The 21,063-nt window shown below is 47.7% G+C and overlaps 1 protein-coding gene across 8 annotated transcripts in view; it reads left to right on the forward strand.

The window, feature by feature from the left end:
* The window catches only part of LOC147014478 (Krueppel-like factor 3), an 88,667-nt gene that overhangs the window by 44,504 nt on the left and 23,100 nt on the right, over positions 1-21,063 (forward strand). For 7 of the 8 annotated variants that reach the window (XM_085852431.1, XM_085852434.1, XM_085852433.1 and 4 more), the window contains one exon: positions 18,115-18,228. In XM_085852431.1, the coding sequence (XP_085708557.1) occupies positions 18,115-18,228 (114 nt within the window). Of the gene's footprint in view, positions 1-16,776; positions 16,944-18,114; positions 18,229-21,063 lie in introns of those variants that run through there. The other variant, XM_085852430.1, reaches the window with a different exon arrangement.

Raw genomic sequence — 21,063 nt, forward strand, 5'->3', positions numbered from 1 at the left:
ACATTCCCGGCTGGCTGAACCTTGCGTCCCAGTTGCTGTGCCTGGCTAGCTGAAACTTGCATTCCGGTTGATGTGCCCGGCTGGCTGAACCTTGTGTCCCAGTTGACGCGCCTGGCTGGCTGAACCTTGCATCCTGGTTGACATGCCTGGCTGGCTGCACCTTGCATCCTGATTGAGCCTGGCTGGCAGAACCTTGCGTCCCAGTTGACGCGCCTGGCTGGCTGCACCTTGTGTCCCGGTTGACGTGCCCGGCTGGCTGTACCTTGCGTCCCAGTTGACGTTCCCAGCTGGCTGCACCTTGCATCCCGGTTGACATTCCTGGCTGGCTGAACCTTGCGTCCCGGTTGACGTGCCCGGCTGGCTGCACCTTGCATCCTGATTGAGCCTGGCTGGCAGAACCTTGCATCCCAGTTGACGCGCCTGGCTGGCTGAACCTTGCATCCTAGTTGACATGCCTGGCTGGCTGCACCTTGCATCCTGATTGAGCCTGGCTGGCTGAACCTTGTGTCCCATTTGACGCGCCTGGCTGGCTGCACCTTGCATCCTGATTGATGAGCCTGGCTGGCTGCACCTTGCATCCTGATTGACGAGCCTGGCTGGCTGAACCTTGCATCCCAGTTGACGTGCCCGGCTGGCTGCACCTTGTGTCCCGGTTGACGTGCCCAGCTGGCTGCACCTTGTGTCCCGGTTGATGTGTCCAGCTGGCTGTACGTTGCTGCCAGACCATACAAATTCGATGCCACACTCGAGACAATCAAGTTGTCCCGGTTGACATTTCCGGCTGGCTGAACCTTGCATCCCAGTTGCCGTGCTTGGCTGGCTGCAACTTGCATTCCGGTTGACATTCCCGGCTGGCTGAACCTTGCATCCCAGTTGCCGCGCCTGGCTGGCTGCAACTTGCATTCCGGTTGACGTGCCTGGCTGGCTGAACCTTGTGTCCCAGTTGATGCGCCTGGCTGGCTGCACCTTGCGTCCCGGTTGACGCGCCCGGCTGGCTGTACCTTGCGTCCCGGCTGGCTGTACCTTGCGTCCCAGTTGACGTTCCCAGCTGGCTGTACCTTGCGTCCCGGTTGACGTGCCCAGCTGGCTGTACCTTGTGTCCCGGTTGACATTCCTGGCTGGCTGAACCTTGCGTCCCGGTTGACGTGCCCGGCTGGCTGCAACTTGCATCCTGGTTGACGTGCCCGGCTGGCTGGCTGCATCTTGCGCCCCTGCTGACGTGCTCGTCTGACTGTACCTTGTGTCTCGGTTGACATGCCCAGCTGTGTGACACCACTTTAACACCCACTGTCATAGGATTTTCTTACTTGTCAAATTAATTTGTATGTGAATATGATTTAGGTTTGGAGTTCAAGACAAATATGATTTACCTGAATATGATATCTGAATTCTTTTTTTCTGTTAAGTAATGTTATTTCTCACTCTGTGAAACTTCTATCTTGCCTCCTTACATGAAGAAATGTCAAATTTTGAAAATTTTGTGACTTTTCTCTTGTTCACCTTTGTTCTTTTATGCCTATTATGAGATATTTCGGAGAATGGCTTGGTGGTGGAGTGGGTAAAGGACTTCTTGCATTTCTCTCACTGGTGTGGTTTTGATTCTCATGGTTGCTCAGATCAGGGATTTCGGTCAAACGTCAGTCCTGGTCACCGGCTCATGAAATTGTTGGACCAATCCAATACTCCAATACTGAGGCTCCATATTCTTCAAAGAGGAGCTTCTGGTTTTCAAGAAACCCTTCTTATAAGAATATGCAGAAGACATTAACAATTGTGTCAAAATTCAAATCCATAACTGAGCAAGACACCAAATTAACGGGATGTGGTGTATAAAGTATAATCATCATGACCATGATGATGGGAAATTTGCTACACTGAACAGATATTCTTCCATATGTGCATGTGCATGCATGCTAGACTCAATTACTGAAATTTCTCATCATCCTTTAATACCCCAAAACATCACATAACAAGAAAAAGACCAATCGGAGATTGCAGGTCATCACCAGGGCTTGTTTTGTGTGGTGTTTGTGTAGTTTTGTGTGGTGCATTTTGTGTGACATTTGTGTACTGGTGTGTTACATAATTAATAAGAGACATAACTGGAACTGCCACTTTATAACTGCTGGCAGTGATGACCGGGTACCAAGACGTCCCGATTTGATTGGACACCTGACCCTGATCCATGACTTTTCTTAATTATTATTCAATTTAATTTAGAGTGGGATGAAAATAAATTCAAATCAAACGGAAGACCAAATAGGTACAGTCCTGCATTGGAGTAATGAGACGCAACCCAAACAAGCAAAAAGCAAAGATGAAGTCAACAGGAGGAACCTGGAGAGGATTAGCATTTCAGCTGCTACTCTTCCATCTTCAAACTCATCCAGGCACAACCAAGTGAGCCTTATTCAAAGAAAGCCAAAAGAACACCGATCAAAAAAAAAAAAATTCTGCCTGCCAGACCATGCGTCCAAGCAAGTTGAAATAAAAAAAAAAATGTTTTCAACATCACTAATAGATCATAATTGTTTCACGTTGATTGATTCAGCGGTTCCAGAGAAAACATTATTTTTATATTTTTTCTTCAATCCAATATGGCTGCCAAACCATAAGACCTATCAATTATTCCTTTACAAACTTGAACACTCAAGGCTTGGGGAATATTTGTATAAAGGTCTGCCCAGCCGTTCTGGAGAAGAATAATTTTATAGGTTTTAGGGTAAGTCCAACATGGCTGCCAAACCATGTGACCGATGACATCATGTGTGAACCTTTTCTTCCTCATGGATAGGTGGTCATACTTGTAAAGTTTCGCCTTGATCTGTTGAGCTACTTCAGAGAAGGAGGTTTTTTAAAGGTTTTATTATTTTATATTTTTAAACGATATGGCTGCCGAATCACGTGACTGATGACGTCATCAATTTTTTTTTTCCTGTGAATCATTTTATCCCTAGATGATCCTCAATAATTTTTATACTGATCATATGTAGCGTTTGTTCTCTGAGATAGTGATGAGATCATGGAGCCTGGTGTTGGCGCAGTGGTTAGGGCAGCGGCTTGGGATCCAAAAGGTCCTGAGTTCAAGCCCCGTTGGGCCACTGAATTAATACACCAGGGGGTTGACTCAGCCTGTCATCCTTCCGAGGTCGGCGAAATGAGTACCAGTATCCTGGGCCGGTGTATACCCCGGTGTATAAAATAGGTGTACCATATCCCTGTGTCGTAAGAGGCGACCAGGGTTGCGTCAGGAAGGGCATCCGGCGTAAAACATGTGCCAAATCACTATGCGGATCATACGGATGATCCGCTGTGGCGACCCCTAACGGGAGCAGCCGAAAGAAGAAGAAGAAGATGTAGCGTTTGATGTATGTAATTATGACGTCATAACGAAGGCACCTACGGAATCATTTTAAAAAATCATTTATTCCAGATGAGGAGGACTTGCCATGTTTCAATTTTTTCCTTTGTACAGTTTTATAGCGATACAAAGGTCCAAATTTTTTCCCATTTTTCCAACATGGCTGCCACACCATGTGACCTACGACGTCATCATTATCAATTAAACATCTACATGAGTAGTTGCTCCTCTGGTGAAAATTTTGCCTCGATCCGACGAGCAGTTGTGGAGAAAAACACTAAAGTTCTGTGCGGACAAACAAACACAGACCCAGATGTAATACCCCCTCCTTCGGCGAGGGTAAAAAGTGACCTCCTCACGTCACTTCCTTCCCTTTATTTTCTTTTCCCTACTCCTTTCTGCCCCTCCCCCCACCCCCCCTTTCCATCTCCAAATCTTGTGCACATTATACGGGGAGATCTGATTTATTGATTGATAGTAGTTTGTTGGGTGTTTCGTGTTTAAGGTGCGTAAAGTCATCTTAAGGAATAAACTTTGCTCGACTTTCTCACTGCAAGTCCTCTTATTGAAAGCTTGTTTGGTTGTGATGTCATTCCTCCTCCAGTCAACACCCGTCGGTGCCCCGAAGGTGCCAACTAGAGCACTTTCAACCACAAAAGTATAACTCTAAAGCATCCGAAAATGCAAAGCCCGTCCATTTCTGCTTTGTATTCAAACTAAACTTGATGAAAACAACTAAAAAAGCAAAAAAAAACCATTTGTATTTTCTATTAATTTGTTCTCCATACGTGTTTTATTTATTTATTCGTATGAAGCCTGTGGCTGCTTGGCTACATCATTTTCTGTGGGTTTGGCTGTGCCGCTGATGCATTGCCCCCTATTACCAGTAAGCTAGTACTCATTTTGCTGACATTGGAAGGATGACAGGTTGAGGCAACCGATCTGATGTTAATTCAATGATTTTTTTGGGCTTGAACTCAAGTCCCTAAAATCTTAAGCCAGCTGCCTTTACCATAAAGCCAACATCAGGCTTTCCATTCATGCAATTGCAAATGTTTACATCAACAACTAACCTTGGCAGCCGCTTTGGTCTTTAACATCCTTTCAACATACAAGGAGGAGAAGGAGAAAACTTATTTTCAGGTCAACCCAGGTTAGATCTGTGACTTGCCACAGGTACCATGTAAATCTGTACTAACCTGTTCCATGGTCGGGTTGTCGGTAACTAAACGTCTCCCCAACCAGGTTTCCTGGTGAGGAGGAAGTATGGATATGGACACCCAGCAGGATTAAAAACAAAACCTGTCAAAGGGTGGAGGAGCTCCTTGTGAGCCAACGGCCATCTATAGCGAGTGTTCAGCTGTGTCTGCGGATGTCCTCCTACAGTTGGGTTACTTTTTCCGAGGAGGTTGGTGGCAGGATTTGCACTTCGGCCACCGGAAAACACTTCCGCAAAACCCACAAACACAAAGAAAACTGAAAACCCACTCAATGGGAGTACCTACTGTGAATTGTGATGCTGCCCTTCACAGGGCAGCTCACCAGATGACGGGATTGGGGCAAAGCAATGGACCCACGTTCCTTGACTATAGGAGAAAAAGCATGAGGTAAACTTCCTTGGTCAGATTGCGGTGGTGTGTGGGGGAGTTGTGTTAACGTGTCGTCCACCAGATGGCGTTGTCCTTGGGTTAACCTGAGGCGGTCCCTTCGGGTGGGTGCCTGGAATGTCCTATCCCCAAGAGAGGATGATCACCTGTCTCTATTATCATCTGAGCTCAGGCATTTGAACTTCGGTATTGCAGCACTATCTGAGGTTCGGAGACCGGATAGTGATGAGATCATGGTGGGTGGTTACACCTACGATTGGTCTGGTTGCTTTAATGGTTACCATACCCAAGGAGATCCTGTATCTGTGTCCAATTAGCTGACTCCAATGATAATTGAGATAACACCGGTCAACGAGCGTATTATGCGACTAAGGATTCGTCACTCCTTTGGTGTCGTTTCCCTGGTCTCTGTATATGCTCCGACTGAGGGCGAGTGATCGAACCGTGGAAGACTCATTCAATGCCACACTCGAGTCTGTGGTTGATCAGTGCCCCAAGCGAGATACTCTTCTCGTCGGGGGATTTCAATGCATCGACTGGCATTGATAGGGATGACTATGAGACATGTGTTGGTCCACATGGGTCTGGAACTGTGAACCAGAATAGCACTAAGTTCCTTGACTTTGCAAGAAGTCATGGATTTAGGGTGGCTGGTTCATGGTTTCAGCGCCCACAAGCTCATCGCTGGACTTGGTATTCCAACGTTGGTGGTGTGGCCAAAGAGATTGACCATGTGCTCATTGATGGTCACTGGAGGATGATCCAGAACTGCAGGGTATACTGGAGTACTCAGGTCCTCAATACCGACCACAGGCTTGTTGTAGCAACTCTGAAGTTACAGCTTAAATCCAGCAGAATGGTACTAGCCCAGCCTCGACTGGATGTTGGCAAGCTCAAGGATGAGAGGGTAGCTGAGTCGATTGTGAACAGGCTGAGTGGGGATTTGGGGGATCTTGGTGCTTTGGGGAATCTTGAAGAGTTGTGGAGTGCCTTCAAGACCACGGTCCTTGATGTTGCTGTTCCATGTCTTGGAACTCACTGTCGGGTGAAGAAGAATTTTGTTTCTCAAGGGACACTGGAAACCATTAACCAGTCGCAGGGCCAGGCTTAATGGCAGAGCAAAGCTGTTCAGGGAGTTGAGATGGAAAACTGTACATGTGTTGAGGGTGGACAAGGAGGTCTATGTGCGAGGACTCTGTGAGGGGGTTGAGCATCACCCGTGGTCAAGTGATTCTCGTTCTGCAGGGGAATTTCTGCATTGTGTTCCTCCAAGCCTGTCCCTCGGTGTACTGTCGTTAGAGCGGAGGGTGGTGGACTCTTGACAGAGGAGTCCAAAGTAAAGGCCCGCTGGGCCAATTACTTTGAGCAGCTGTACCAGTCTGATGCGCCAGTTGTTGTTGGATATCAGGGGTGTTGCTATCGCTATTGCTTGTTGCTATTGCAATATCGCTATTGCTTGGTGTTGCTATCGCCAAGGTGGACATGGATCCACCTTCATTAATGGAAACAGACTGTGGTTAACCGGTTCAAATGGGGAAAAGCTTTTGAGATCTGTGGCATCCATGCTGAACTTCTCAAGGCTGGTGGAAATGCTGTATTTGTGTCGATGCATGCAGTTCTGTGCTCTGCCAGGAACACAGGTATCATCCCAACTGACTGGAAGAGGGGCCTTGTCTCACTCTGGAAAGGGAAGGGTGATGAACAGGACTGCAAAAACTACCGAGGGGTGACGCTGCTCTCAGTGCTGGGCAAAGTCTTTGCTCGGATCATTCTTGATTGGGTTTGCCACTATCGGCTTGAGCACCAGCACCCAGAGCAGTCAGGCTTTACACCAAAGAGGTCAACGATTGACCATGTCCTTGTTCTTTGGGTCCTCACGGAATGCAGACGAGAGTTTCGGCAGGGGCTGCTTGAAGCCTATGTTGATCTCTGCAAAGCGTTCGATTCAGTGAATCAGGATTCCCTCTGGAGGATTCTTGGTCTTTGTGTGGTGCCACCAAAACTGATCAATCTGATGTCTGAACTATACTCTGGGACTGAGAGTGCTGTGAGACGTGGTGGTTCCATCTCTTACTTGTTTCTAATTGTTACTGGAGTTTGTCAGGGGCGTGTATTGGCTCCCAAACTTTTCAGCACTTGTATGGACTGAATTCTGGGGAGGATGTCAGAGAGGTCAAGCTGCGGTGTATAGTTTTGGAATGTCAAGATCTCTGACCTTGATTTTGCAGATGATGCAGTCATCTTTGCGGAAACTCTGGATATCCTTTTGGGGGCCCTCAATGTGCTGAATGAGGAGTCTGAGTCGCTGGGATTTTGGGTTTCCTGGGTCAAAACTAAAATCCAGGCTTTCAATGACATCTTACGCCTGGTGTTGGCTTAATGGATAGGGTGGTGGGCTTGCGATCCTAGAATCCTGAGTTCAAATCCCACTTAGCTGTTGAATCAATACCAGGTGGGGTTGACTCTGCCTGTCATCCTTCCATGGTTGGCAAACTGAGTGCCAGCATGCTGGTATCCTGTGTTGGAGTGGCAACGTGTCCAGGATTGTGCCCAATAGCCAAGGAGACTGCTTAGGTAGCACCAACGCTCTGCACAGAGTGTGGTCCCAATGGATGGATGGATGGAATGACATCTTGGATGCTGCTTTCTCGTCTGTACCTGTTTGTGGTTTGGATGTTGAGGTCATGGAGAGAGTCACTTACCTTGGCATGATATGCATGGCACTTGGCAGTGGTGCTGGCCGTGAGCTAGAGGTCAATCCACGTCTGGGTCGGACCTGGGGAGTCATGGATTCACTGGATCATAGGGTGTGGCATTGTCGGGACCTGTGCAGGGTGACAAATTCCAAGTCTTCAGATCTTTGGTGCTTCCAGTCTTGCTCTATGGATGTGAGACTTGGACTCTGACCAGGGATCTGAGATGGAGACTTAACTTCTTCGGGACCAGGTCTCTTTGGGGAATTGCTGGTCGGACTTTGTGTCCAATGAGTGGTTGCTGAGAGAGATTCAGTTGAGATTTATTACAGGCATAGTCCAAGAGCATCAGCTGTGGTTGTATGGGCATGTGGCTCATTTTCCTGATGCTGATCCTGCTCATGAGATTCTCTCAGTGAGGGAGCCTCGTGAGTGGAGGAGGTCAATAGGCCAACCATGCTCCTCGTGGTTGCATCAGGTTGATCAGCATCTCAATGAGATGGGGATGGGCCAGGCCTGGGTGGATGGCCAGATGGAGGCCCTCAGAGTACCGGTGGAAAGTGGACGCAGCGACGCTCTACTCCGGTACATGCTCCCATATCTGACCTGACCTGAGAAAATGACTGTAGCCAAAACAAGATGTCTAAGAGGTGAAAAGGCTCCACAGGTCAATGCATGAATGGGACACTTCCACTTTCTTGGAAAGTTGCAAACATCACTCCAATCCATCACATAGTTTCCAAAATGGACTTTCTCATCTACAGACCAATCATCCTCCAAATTTTAACCAAAATAATGGAGTCCATTTTTGCAGCTGACCCTCTCAGCCAATGTCTTCTCAAACTTGTTAATCAGACAACCAGTTATTTTTATTTTATACACGATCTAAGGCTCGTAATTTAGCTGCGACTCATGCACACATGGACACGCTGACTAGACAAACACAGCCACTGAGCTTGGGAGAATTGCCGTCACTTCCCGTGATACTCTGAGTACCAGCGACGTCACAATGATGGTGCTGTTTTTCTCACCACACTCAGCGGGGTATTTCCTCATGAGGAATTTCCTCCTTCTCTTGGATGTCAACTTGCGGGGATTATCCAGGCTCTATCCTTTTAAATGCTAAACGTCAAGCAAGGAAGCAGCAAGTACCATTTTTTTTTTTAACTCTTTGGTATGACTCTACCAGGATTTGAAATGCTGACCTCCCAACCTCGAAACGGACGCTCCAACCATTACACCACCGAGTCTGTTGACCATCAGATTTTGGCTCCTCAAACCATTAAATTACACCATCAGATTTTCAAGAAGCCCTCCTTTTAAGAATATGGAGAAGACATTAACAATTGTGTCAAAATGTCAAAGGGCAAAGTCACAGTGAGTAGAAGTAGACCATATTAACCTGTACACCGATGCAATGTGTGAGACGCCCTTTAAAAAAAAATTGCTTCTGTGTTTAGTTTCCAACCTGGCCATTCCATCTTCGATATGCTACTCCTAACGCAGCAATGGAAGGATGCTCTGAACCAAAAGCAAGAGGTTTAGGGCAATCTCTCTGGATATCTCTCGAGGCTTTGAAACAATGTGGCATCCAGTTTTGATTTCCTAGTCATCTTCATTTGGTACCCTCTGCTCAAGTGGTTGTCCAATTTCCTTTATGAGGAGAAATAGTGTGTGGCCCTTGATAGTGTCCTTCCCCATGATCTTTTCCTTTGGACTAGAGTTCCACAAGGTAGCATCCTGAGGACCTTCAATATTATTGATCTGTATCAATGAGCTGTCTGATTCTCTTGAAAATCAACTTTATCATTTTATAAACTGACTTTACCCCTGCAGAACAACATATCAGTGTGAACGGCTGGTTATTGCTAAATCCCTTTCCTCAGAGCAGGAGAAGATAACCCACTGATCAATTACTTAAAATATGGCATTCATCACCGGCAAGTCACATGCTGGTGTCAGGTCAGGTTCGATCTGTGACCTGCTACAGGTACCATGTAAACCTGTACTAACCTGTTCCATGGTCGGGTTGTCGGCGACTAAACCGTCTCCCCCACCAGGTTTTCCGGTGAGGAGGGTGTTTGGATATGGACACCGAGCAGGATTAAAAACAAAACCTGTCAAAGGGCGGAGGAGCTCCTTGTGAGCCAACGGCCATCCATATCTAGTGCCCAACTGTGTCTGCGGACGTCCTCCTGCAGTTGGGTTACTTCTTATGAGGAGGTTGGTGGCAGGATTTGCACTCCGGCCACCGTAAAACCCTTCATTCCGCAAAACGCAAAAACGCAAAAAAAACCACGGGGTAACATCCCTGGGTCAGATTGCGGGAGAGTGTGTCGGAGTGGTGCTGAGGTGTCGTCCACCAGACGGCGGTCTCCTTGGGTTAACCTGAGGCGGTCCCTTCGGGTGGGTGCCTGGAATGTCCTATCCCTAAGAGAGGATGATCACCTGTCTCTGTTATCATCTGAGCTCAAGCGTTTGGACATCGGGATTGCAGCTCTCTCTGAGGTTCGGAGACCGGATTGCGGCGAGATAATGGTGGATGGTTACACCTACTATTGGTCTGGTCGCTCTGATGGTTACCATACCCAAGGAATTGCTGGAGCTGTGTCCAATAAGCTGACCCCAATGATAATTGAGGTAACACCGGTCAACGAGCGTATTATGAGATTAAGGATTCGTCACTCCTTAGGTGTCATTTCCCTGGTCTCTGTTTATGCTCCGACTGAGGCGAGTGATCTCACCGTGAAGGATGCATTCTACGCCACACTCGAGTCTGTGGTTGATCAGTGCCCCCGATGAGATACACTTCTAGTCTTGGGGGATTTCAATGCATTGACTGGAACTGATAGGGATGGTTATGAGGTGTGTGTTGGTCCCCATGGGTCAGGAACTATGAGCCAGAATAGCACTAAGTTCCTTGACTTTGCAAGAAGTCATGGACTTAGGGTGGCTGGTTCATGGTTTCAGTGCCCACAAGCTCATCGCTGGACTTGGTATTCCAACGCTGGCGGTGTGGCAAAGGAGATTGACCATGTCCTCATTGACGGTCGTTGGAGGATGATCCAGAACTGCAGGGTCTACCGGAGTGCTCAGTTCCTCAATACTGACCACAGGCTTGTTGTAGCAACTCTAAAGCTGCACCTTAAATCCTGGAGAATGGTACCATCCCAGCCGAGGCTGGATGTTGCCAAGCTCAGGGATGAGAGAGTAGCTGAGGAGTTTGCGAACAGGCTGAGTGGACACTTGGGGGGTCTGGGTGCTTTGGGGGGTCCTGAAGAGTTGTGGAGCGCCTTCAAGACCACCGTCCTTGATGTTGCCGGTGGATGCCTTGGAGCTCACCGCAGGGCAAAGAAGAATTTTGTGTCTCAAGGGACACTGGATACCATTGACCAGAGTCGCAGGGCCAGGCTGAATGGCAGAGCTGAGCTGTTCAGGGAGCTGAGGCGTTCAGGGAGCTACGTGCACTGAGGGTGGACAAGGAGGCCTATGTGCGAGGAATCTGTGAGGGGGTAGAGCATCACCTGTGGACAGGTGATTCTCGTCCCGCTTACAGGGGAATTCGCGCATTACGTTCATCCAAGCCCATCCCTCGGAGCACTGCAGTTCGAGCAGAGAGTGGTAGGCTCTTGACAGAGGAGTCTGAAGTGAAGGCCCGCTGGGCCGGTTACTTTGAGCGGTTGTATCAGGCTGATCCCCCAACTGTCGAGTTGGACGTCAAGGGTGTTACAATCCCTGTTACTGACCCTCGAATCAACTGTGGTCCACCTTCGCTTGTGGAAACACGGGCTGCGGTGAACCAGTTGAAACGGGGCAAAAATCCAGGGATCTGTGGCATCCATGCCGAACTTCTCAAGGCTGGTGGAAATGCTGCACTCGTGTCGTTGCATGCAGTTTTGTGCTCTGCCTGGAACACAGGCATCATCCCAACTGACTGGAAGAGGGGCCTTGTTGTCCCTCTCTGGAAAGGGAAGGGTGATCGCCAAGACTGCAACAACTACCGAGGGGTGACGCTGCTCTCAGTGCCGGGCAAGGTCTTTGCTCGGATAATTCTTGATAGGGTTCGCCACCATCTGCTTGAGCACCAGCGTCCAGAGCAGTCAGGCTTTACACCAAAGAGGTCAACGATTGACCATATCCTTGCCCTTCGTGTCCTCACCGAACGCAGATGAGAGTTTCGGCAGGGGCTGCTTGCAGCCTATGTTGATCTCTGTAAAGCGTTCGATTCAGTGAATCGGGATGTCCTCTGGAGGATTCTTGGTCTTCGTGGGGTGCCACCAAAACTGATCGATCTAATGTCTGAACTCTACTCTGGTACTGAGAGTGCTGTGAAGTGTGGTGGTACCATCTCTGACTTATTTCCAGTTGTTACTGGAGTTCGTCAGGGATGTGTACTGGCCCCCACACTTTTCAGCACTTGTATGGACTGGATTTTAGGGAGGATGTCGGAGAGATCAAGTTGCGGTGCATCGTTTGGGAATGTCAAGATCTCGGACCTTGATTTTGCAGATTATGCAGTCATCTTTGCGGAGACTTTAGACATCCTCCTGGGGGCCCTCGAGGTGCTGAATGAGGATTTGGAGCCGTTGGGATTACGGGTTTCTTGGGTCAAAACTAAGATTCAGGCTTTCGGTGACACCTTGGATGCTGCTGTCCTGTCTGTGTCTGTTTGTGGTGAGGATGTTGAAGTCGTGGAGAGATTCACTTCCCTTGGCAGTGATATTCATGTCTCTGCTGGCTGCGAGTCAGAGGTCAATAGACGTCTAGGTCGGGCCTGGGGAGTCATGGATTCACTGGATCATGGGGTGTGGTGCTGCCGGTACCTGTGCGGGAGGACGAAAGTCCGAGTCTTCAGGTCCTTGGTACTTCCAGTCTTGCTCTATGGGTGCGAGACTTGGACTCTGACGAAGGATCTGAGACGGAGACTTAATTCCTTTGGTACCAGGTCTCTTCGGAGAATCCTTGGCTGTCGCTGGTCGGATTTTGTGTCCAACGAGTAGTTGCTGAGAGAGACTCGGATGAGATTTGTTACCTGCATAGTCCGTGAGCGTCAGTTGCGGCTGTATGGACATGTGGCTCGTTTTCCTGACACTGATCCTGCTCACCAGATTCTCTCAGCGAGGGAGTCTCATGAGTGGAGGAGGCCAGTGGGCCGACCACGTGCCTCATGGTTGCAGCAGGTTGACCATCATCTCAAGGAGATGGGGATGGGCCTGGCATCTGCCTGGGGGATGGCCAGACGGAGGCCCCTGGAGTACCGGCGGAAAGTGGACGCAGCGACGCGCTGTTCTGGCACATGCTCCCATACCTGACCTGAAGTCACATGCTCACACTGTCTCTCCACAATAATCAACAGTCAAACTATCCGATCCACTTCTTTGGATAGCCACTGGAAGAGGTACAGCCTCTGGAACTCTTTGGCCTCAGTATCTGCTAAAACCTTCCATGGGAGGATCATATCATCAAACGAGCATCAAAGGCCAGTTGCCCTCTGGGGATTCCCCATAGAGCTCATCACAGTGCGCAAGGCTTTCATATGGAGTATGGCTTCCCATTCTGTGGTGGTACTCCTACTTCTCTCCTTGCTCCTCTTGAGGTGGTCAAAAATAAGGCCTTCTGCACTATTGGTTTCTCAAGGAAGGAGGCAGATTCCGAAGGACTGTCACTCTTGCACTGGTGGCAAGTTAGTGGGCTCTCCAGACAAGTTTAGATCTGGCCTTGCTCCTCCTGCCTTCCCCTACCTCTACCCTCCACAAGCTACCCCTGGTCACATGTTTTTCTAGAAACCTCCATGTTCTTCTAGAAACCTCCATATTCTCACCCTTCCAATCCTGACTGGTGACCCACTTGCATTAATTTGTCCTCTTATTCTCCTGATTGTGAAATCGTCTCCCTTTCTGATGTCTCATCTTCCTCACTTCAGCTTTTCAAATGTTCTGCTCATCACTACCTCTTGTGCTCACGCATTCATATCCATGATCTCTACATACACTGGTTCTTTCCCATTCTGTTCCTTTCCACGTCATTGTTTATTATCTTGCCAAAACGAAGTTTTTGCAAGATATGTTAGTCAGCTTTTTTTTTATTTTTTATTTTTTATTTTGTTTGTCTGTAATCACATATAAAAAATTCTGCAGAGTACAGTTATCATTGGAAATTTTTGTAACTTCGCATATCAGAGGCCTATAGAGGTCCCTTTCAGTGCACAAAATTTTGAAGGTCAAGGTCAAAGGTCAAGGTCACTTTGTCGCAAATCAGGGGAGTCGACAAAACCCTTATTTTTTGAGTAATTTTGATCGGATCGTCTTCAAACTTCATGGAAATATAGTTCATGGTCTGGCGCTCAGCTGATTAATTTTTGGTGGCGATTGGCCTTGACCTTCATATGTTTTTTTTTGTTGTTTTTTTTGTCTGTAATCACGTATAAATCACTCTGCAGAGCACAGTTATCATTGGAAATTTTTGTAACCGCATATCAGAGGCCTATAGAGGTCCCTTTCAGCGCATACAATTTTGAAGGTCAAAGGTCAAGGTCACTTTGTCGCAAATAAAGGGAGTCAACGAAACCCTTATTTTTTGAGTAATTTTAATCGAATCGTCTCCAAACTTTATGGGAATGTAGTATATGGTCTGGTGCTCAGCTGATTAGTTTTTGGTGGCGATTGGCCTTGACCTTCATGGTTAGCGCCTGAGGTCAAACATATTTGACCCCAAGGTCAAATTTTCAAGTTTTAGGAACCATATCGTGTAGTACCTCAAATTGAACACCTCGATGAGTGCTTTCTAGATATCTCAAGCTTGAGACATTATGACGTCATTTGGTGATGTTATGAGGCAAAAGCATATTTTTCATGGTTCATCTGTAGAACGATTCTCATCGGAATCTCTCGTAGGCAGATATTCCTCAAGGAGTCGCTCCTGGTGGATTGCAGCTCTGTTCACCTCAGTGTGACCTTAAAGAAGTCATACGTGGTCACCTTTTGGCAAGATACGGGTCACCCTGCGGGTGACATTGGTTTATTCTTTTTTTGTGCTATTCCTCCATGTATTTGTCCACCCACTCTCCCTCGTCCCCCATACCACTTGGTAGCTTGTGAACCTGCTGCGCTTTGTCGTTTAGCTCCCCCATGAGCCTCGACTCTTGTGTTAAAACAAAATTATTGAGACCATCAGCCATAAGGGACAGTGTACAATTGTCTCAGATTTTTTTTAAGTTTACATCAATACCACTCTTGCACAGCCGTTTGAGATTTCCTCATCAGCAATACAAAACATTTGTTGCAATAGTAACCCAAACCAAGCGAAAGTCTGTATTTGAGTTTGCAATCCCTGCAACAAAATGGCATCTCTGTAAAAGAGGGAGTCGAAACAGGAACCTTTTTTGCTCCACAATGTCCATGGTTGGTGGAGTAATGTGGTTTAGCATTAAACAGATTAAGTGGAAGATTTTGGTGACATTAGATGACATGGGGACATGATGACATGGAATAAAGTCCTGGCAGGAGAAGGAAGCAGGAGCTGGGGGCAAGCGAGCATAGCTGAGTGAGGAAAGGAGTGGGAGGGGATCTTTGATTGCAGGGGCACTTAGTTGCCATGGTAACGGGCACCTCCATTGATCGGCTCCTCTGTGTGCTTGCCGAGGACCAGCTGTGCGTGTCGGTCGAGGGGCGTGCACACAAACGGAGGATGAGGGAATGAAAATGGCTGGTAAAGTGGGTGGGAATGTAAGCATTATTAGGCAAAGGTTGAGCATCATCCAGTTTTGCTCGAAACAATTAAATGATAATTGGACTTATTATTTTATTATGAATATGCCCAACTCCTATTGGATGTTATTTTGTAAGGTAATGCCGTAATGCATATGATGCCGTATTTTATGAAAATATTTTGTTTCAATGACAAACTAGTGTAGCAAATGTAATGTACTGGTTATAATGATGGCATAAAATAACATTATATAAACAGCATAGCATTATGTTAGTGAGTGCACATCGTCAATATGATAAAGAAGGGAACAATGTGTAAACATCTGCAATAGTCTCATTTGATATGATGCACAATTTTCAGGTCTTGTTTATAATGTAGTTTATGCTGAAAATAAATGTAATATACTGAAAGTTAAAAAAAAAAGCGAACTAACCAATAATTACATTAAGTACTACGCCACTGGTGTGTGTGTGCGTGCGTGTGTATGTGTGTGTCAGAGACAGATATATGGATGGCACCACAGTGGAGAGACAGAGATAGGTGGCACCGGAATGCAGAGACAGAGAGAGGTGGCACCACAGTGGAGAGACAGAGATAGGTGGCACCACAGTGGAGAGACAGAGATAGGTGGCACCGGAATGGAGAGACAGAGAGAGGTGGCACCGGAGTGGAGAGACAGAGAGAGGGAGAGGTGGCACCGGAATGCAGAGACAGAGAGAGGTGGCACCGGAGTGGAGAGACAGAGAGAGGTGGCACCGGAGTGGAGAGACAGCGAGAGGTGGCACCGGAGTGGAGAGACAGCGAGAGGTGGCACCGGAGTGGAGAGACAGCGAGAGGTGGCACCGGAGTGGAGAGACAGCGAGAGGTGGCACCGGAGTGGAGAGACAGCGAGAGGTGGCACCGGAGTGGAGAGACAGCGAGAGGTGGCACCGGAGTGGAGAGACAGAGAGAGGGAGAGGTGGCACCGGAATGCAGAGACAGAGAGAGGTGGCACCGGAGTGGAGAGAGAGAGAGAGAGGTGGCGCCGGAGTGGAGAGACAGCGAGAGGTGGCACCGGAGTGGAGAGACAGCGAGAGGTGGCACCGGAGTGGAGAGACAGAGAGAGTTGGCACCGGAGTGGAGAGACAGAGAGAGGTGGCACCGGAGTGGAGAGACAGAGAGAGGTGGCACCGGAGTGGAGAGACAGAGAGAGGTGGCACCGGAGTGGAGAGACAGAGAGAGGTGGCACCGGAGTGGAGAGACAGAGAGAGGTGGCACCAGAGTGGAGAGACAGAGAGAGGTGGCACCGGAGTGGAGAGACAGAGAGAGGTGGCACCGGAGTGGAGAGACAGAGAGAGGTGGCACCAGAGTGGAGAGACAGAGAGAGGTGGCACCGGAGTGGAGAGACAGAGAGAGGTGGCACCGGAGTGGAGAGACAGAGAGAGGTGGCACCGGAGTGGAGAGACAGAGAGAGGTGGAACTGGAGTGGAGAGACAGAGAGAGGTGGCACCGGAGTGGAGAGACAGGCAGACAGAGAGAGGGAGATGGAGAGATGGCGAGATGGCACCAGAGAGAGTACCCCAAGAGGAGAGAGAGGTCATATCTTGAATGGTTTGCAACATCACTTTCCCTTTCTGATCTTGCTGTTGACTCTTTCTTTGTTCCCGATACATCATCGCCTTTCTTTTTCCCCAACAGTTCTGTTGCCCCAATTTTATCCCCGATTCCACTGTCGGCTCCCCTTTTATTTCCAACCATGCTGTCAACTCCCCTTTATCCCGTACCACATCATAACCTCCCTTATAGCCCACTGAGCCGTTGGCTCCCCTTTACCCCTGACGATGCCATCGGCTCCCCTTTACCCCTGACTGTGCCATCGGCTCCCCTTTACCCCTGACGGTGCCGTCGGCTCCCCTTTACCCCTGACGGTGCCGTCGGCTCCCCTTTACCCCTGACGGTGCCGTCGGCTCCCCTTTACCCCCGACTGTGCCGTCTGCTCCCCTTTACCGCCGACTGTGCCGTTGGCTCCCCCTTACCCCCGACGATGCCGTCGGCTCCCCTTTACTCCCGACGATGCCGTCGGCTCCCCTTTACTCCCGACGATGCCGTCGGCTCCCCTTTACCCCCGATGGTGCCGTCGGCTCCCCTTTACTCCCGACGATGCCGTCGGCTCCCCTTTACCCCCGATGGTGCCGTCGGCTCCCGTTTACCCCCGACTGTGCTGTCGGCTCCCCTTTACCCCCGACGGTGCCGTCGGCTCCCGTTTACCCCCGACTGTGCTGTCGGCTCCCCTTTACCCCCGACGGTGCCGTAATGTTATTCCCTTTACCCCCGACGGTGCCGTCGGCTCCCCTTTACCCCCGACGGTGCCGTCGGCTCCCCTTTACCCCTGACGATGCCGTCGGCTCCCCTTTACCCCCGACGATGCCGTCGGCTCCCCTTTACCCCTGATGGTGCCGTTGGCTCCCCTTTACCCCCGACGGTGCCATTGGCTACCCTTTATCCCCGACTGTGCCGTAATGTTATTCCCTTTTATCCCCCCAAACTTGCTATAACCCCCCCCCCCCTTATCACTGACTGTTCCGTTGCCTTCCTTTAATCCTCGACTGTGCCATCACCTCTTTTTCATTCCCAACTGTGCCATACCCTCCATTTCTCCCTAACCGTGCTATTATTGCCAACCGTACTGTCAGCACCCTTTTCCAACTGCATTGTTCCGTGCTTTCTAAATGCATGAAATGAATTTGGTATTTTTGTTTTCTGCCAGCTGGTGGTGGATGTGCCTTGTTGGCTACAGTGTCGCACCGTCCATCCAGACATGCTGATGGTTGAGGGAATGCTGAGCATGCAAGTTAAGATGGAGGTGCTAGCGGAGTTTGCTGTAAGTACCATCCCTAACATTTTTCACCGACAATATCCCTTTCGTCTGTTTTTTTTATTCATTATTATTTTATTACTTTAACAGCCTGTTTGATCCTGCTATCAACTTACGTTTTCACCTTTACCTGTTACTTAAGGTTAATATTTGTATGAAAAAAGTCTCATTGGGTGCAGTTTTGAAAACGTTTCCTGGACTTCTAAGTTTTGTGATCAAGAATAGTTCGTACTAAGAATAGAGGAAATTCTCCAGATCTCCTTTCCTGCCAATTTGCTTTTTAAATAATCACCCTTTTCCCCTTACCCATTCCAAAACATACAACTGTCTGTTGTATTTCTGTCCCTTTCTTGATTTGGATCCTTCTTGACACTCTTGAAAAAAAAAACTTCATATGCCAGAAGTAGTAATGAACAGGAAGTGTGTTTTCACACACTGCTTAGTACCTGCTCACCTTGGTTTTGATTCAGGCTTTACCTCTCGTGACTGTGGCCCTAATTTTTAATGTGGCCCTAATTTTTAATGTGACCATGGATATTTCATAATAACTGGGATCACATCCTTCAAATCTGATTACACTCATGGTTCTGGTGTTGCTTCATGATGCAGCTTGTTGTGTCTTCCTTATCTTTTTTTAAATTTTATTTCCCTTGTCAATAATATATATATATATATATATATATATATATATATATATATATATATATATATATATATATATATATATATATATATATATATATATATATATATATATATATATATATTGTCGAGGCTAATATGACAGCGAGCACACAACGCACAATAATAGGGGTGGGAGAGGGAAAGACAAAACAGTGGGGAACAGAGACATCAGGAGATCTGTGGAAGGGAGCGGGATGGGGCGGGATACACAGGGTAAACAAGATGGTACTACAGGGATTTTCAGGACTTTACACGACAGGGACTTTCAGGAAGGAAAGCAGGGAATTTGAAGGAGGTGGGTTTGGGGTGGATTAACAGGGGTAGAAAAGATCGTGGTTTTGGATGGGGGATGGTGGTGAACAGCTGTTTTGAGATGGTGGTAAAGAATGGGATTGAAGAGAGTATGGGAGTTTATTCCGAAGGTGGGGAAAAAAAGAGGAATGAAAGAGTGAAGGTGAGCAGTGATTTGTAATTTTGGTAGTTTTACCAGAAGGGGGTTGCTGGTGGACCTTGAGCACCCTGCGGAAATATGGGGGGGGGGGCATATCGCAGACAGAGCAAGGGGACGAGACTGGAGAGGAGACGGTAGAAGACAGAAAGACCATCAACCTGCTTGCAATGAGAGAGTGAGTGGCCCAAAGACTCAGCCTCACTGCAGGAGATTTCTCCTTTCCTGGTCACTTTTAACGTCATTAACTCATTGCTAGTTGCTCAGAGATATTTTCCCTTTTACAAGCCAAATTGGTGGACATTGACTGGTGTTGCTTGGTTGAGATTAATTGAGCTATGTGGTTGTGGGTGGGGGATTGGGTGGGAAAGGCAGGTGAGTGATTGTCTCTTGGAGTTGAAGAAAATGGAGGCTTCAACGGAAGAGAAGGTTAAAGAGGCATTATGGTGCAAGTAAAGCGTACCACCACGACACAGAAGCAGATGGATGGAGGCTACACACAGATGCTAGTGGACATATGTTGTTTACAGAAAGCAGATGCAAGGAAGCTGCCTTAAAATGGACAAATAATATAGGTTGTTGCAAATTAAGTGGATGGAGAGCACCACAGAAGGAGAAGGTGGATGGGTGAACTGTTATGGAGGAGGACATGATTATGATTGAGGGTGAAGGTCTTCATTGCATGCAAAAGAGCAGACGATTGATTATAAATGTGGATGTGAATTCAAGTATAAAGACTTAAGAAGTGAAAGGAAGTCCACCAGATGGATGAAGAGTTGCTCCTGAATGCCAAAGGCAATGGACCTGGCAAACAGGATGCCAGTGTCAAATGCTCCAGATATTTCCAGGGAGACTGTTCTGATCTGTTGCTGGAGAAAGTTCACACTCGCTGCTGGGACATGATAACTACCACGTCCAAGTTTGAGTGACTTGTAAGGAATTCAAATATCTGGTCTGTGAAAGAGATTTGGAGAAAAGGAATAATTTGATTGTTGACAATGTTTTCTTTATAATGAGAAGGCTGACTGGTCTGTAGTTGAGAGAGAAACACATGATAAATGTGGAGCACAGATGGACAAAATATATTTGTTTTTGTATGCAAGATTCGACAAGATGAGCACATTGAAGAATAGGAAATAATCACTTTTTAATTGTGAAAAGGTGGTGAACACTTAGGTGGTGGGAAATGGGATTGAAAGAGTGAGGATGAGCAGAAATCTTGGACCATAGGAGGGAAATGTAAAGGAAGTTATTAATTGGACAATGACATGTTATTATAAAAGGTGAGGAATTGGAAGAGAGAGAGAGATAGAGATAGATAGAGATAGATAGAGATAGAGATGTATGTATATATATGAAGTCTTAATTGTGTTTATGGAATGACGTTTAGTTTCAAGTGAAGGGATTGTTTTATTAGCAAAACCATGGAATCCATCATTGAAAACAGGAAAGACGACTTCAGTAGCAAATAGCCTGATCTCTGATCATCATTTGGATACCTTCCTGGTCATTCAACTCTGGACATGCTGCCGCACCTGTCTCAGCAATGATTGGAGGCCCAACATCTCAAACAAGAGGTCAGGACTGTCTCTTTGACATATCTTGAGTTTTCACTATGGTCTGGAATCCTAAGTCTGCTTGACATTCTCTTTGCCAGTGGCATACAAGGCCGCCTTCATTGCTGGATTTTTAACTTCCTCCACTCATGC

Source organism: Eptatretus burgeri, chromosome 13 (assembly GCF_056783735.1).
Source record: "Eptatretus burgeri isolate ZD-2024b chromosome 13, Ebu_testis_v1, whole genome shotgun sequence".
Classification (NCBI taxonomy): Eukaryota; Metazoa; Chordata; class Myxini; order Myxiniformes; family Myxinidae; genus Eptatretus; species Eptatretus burgeri.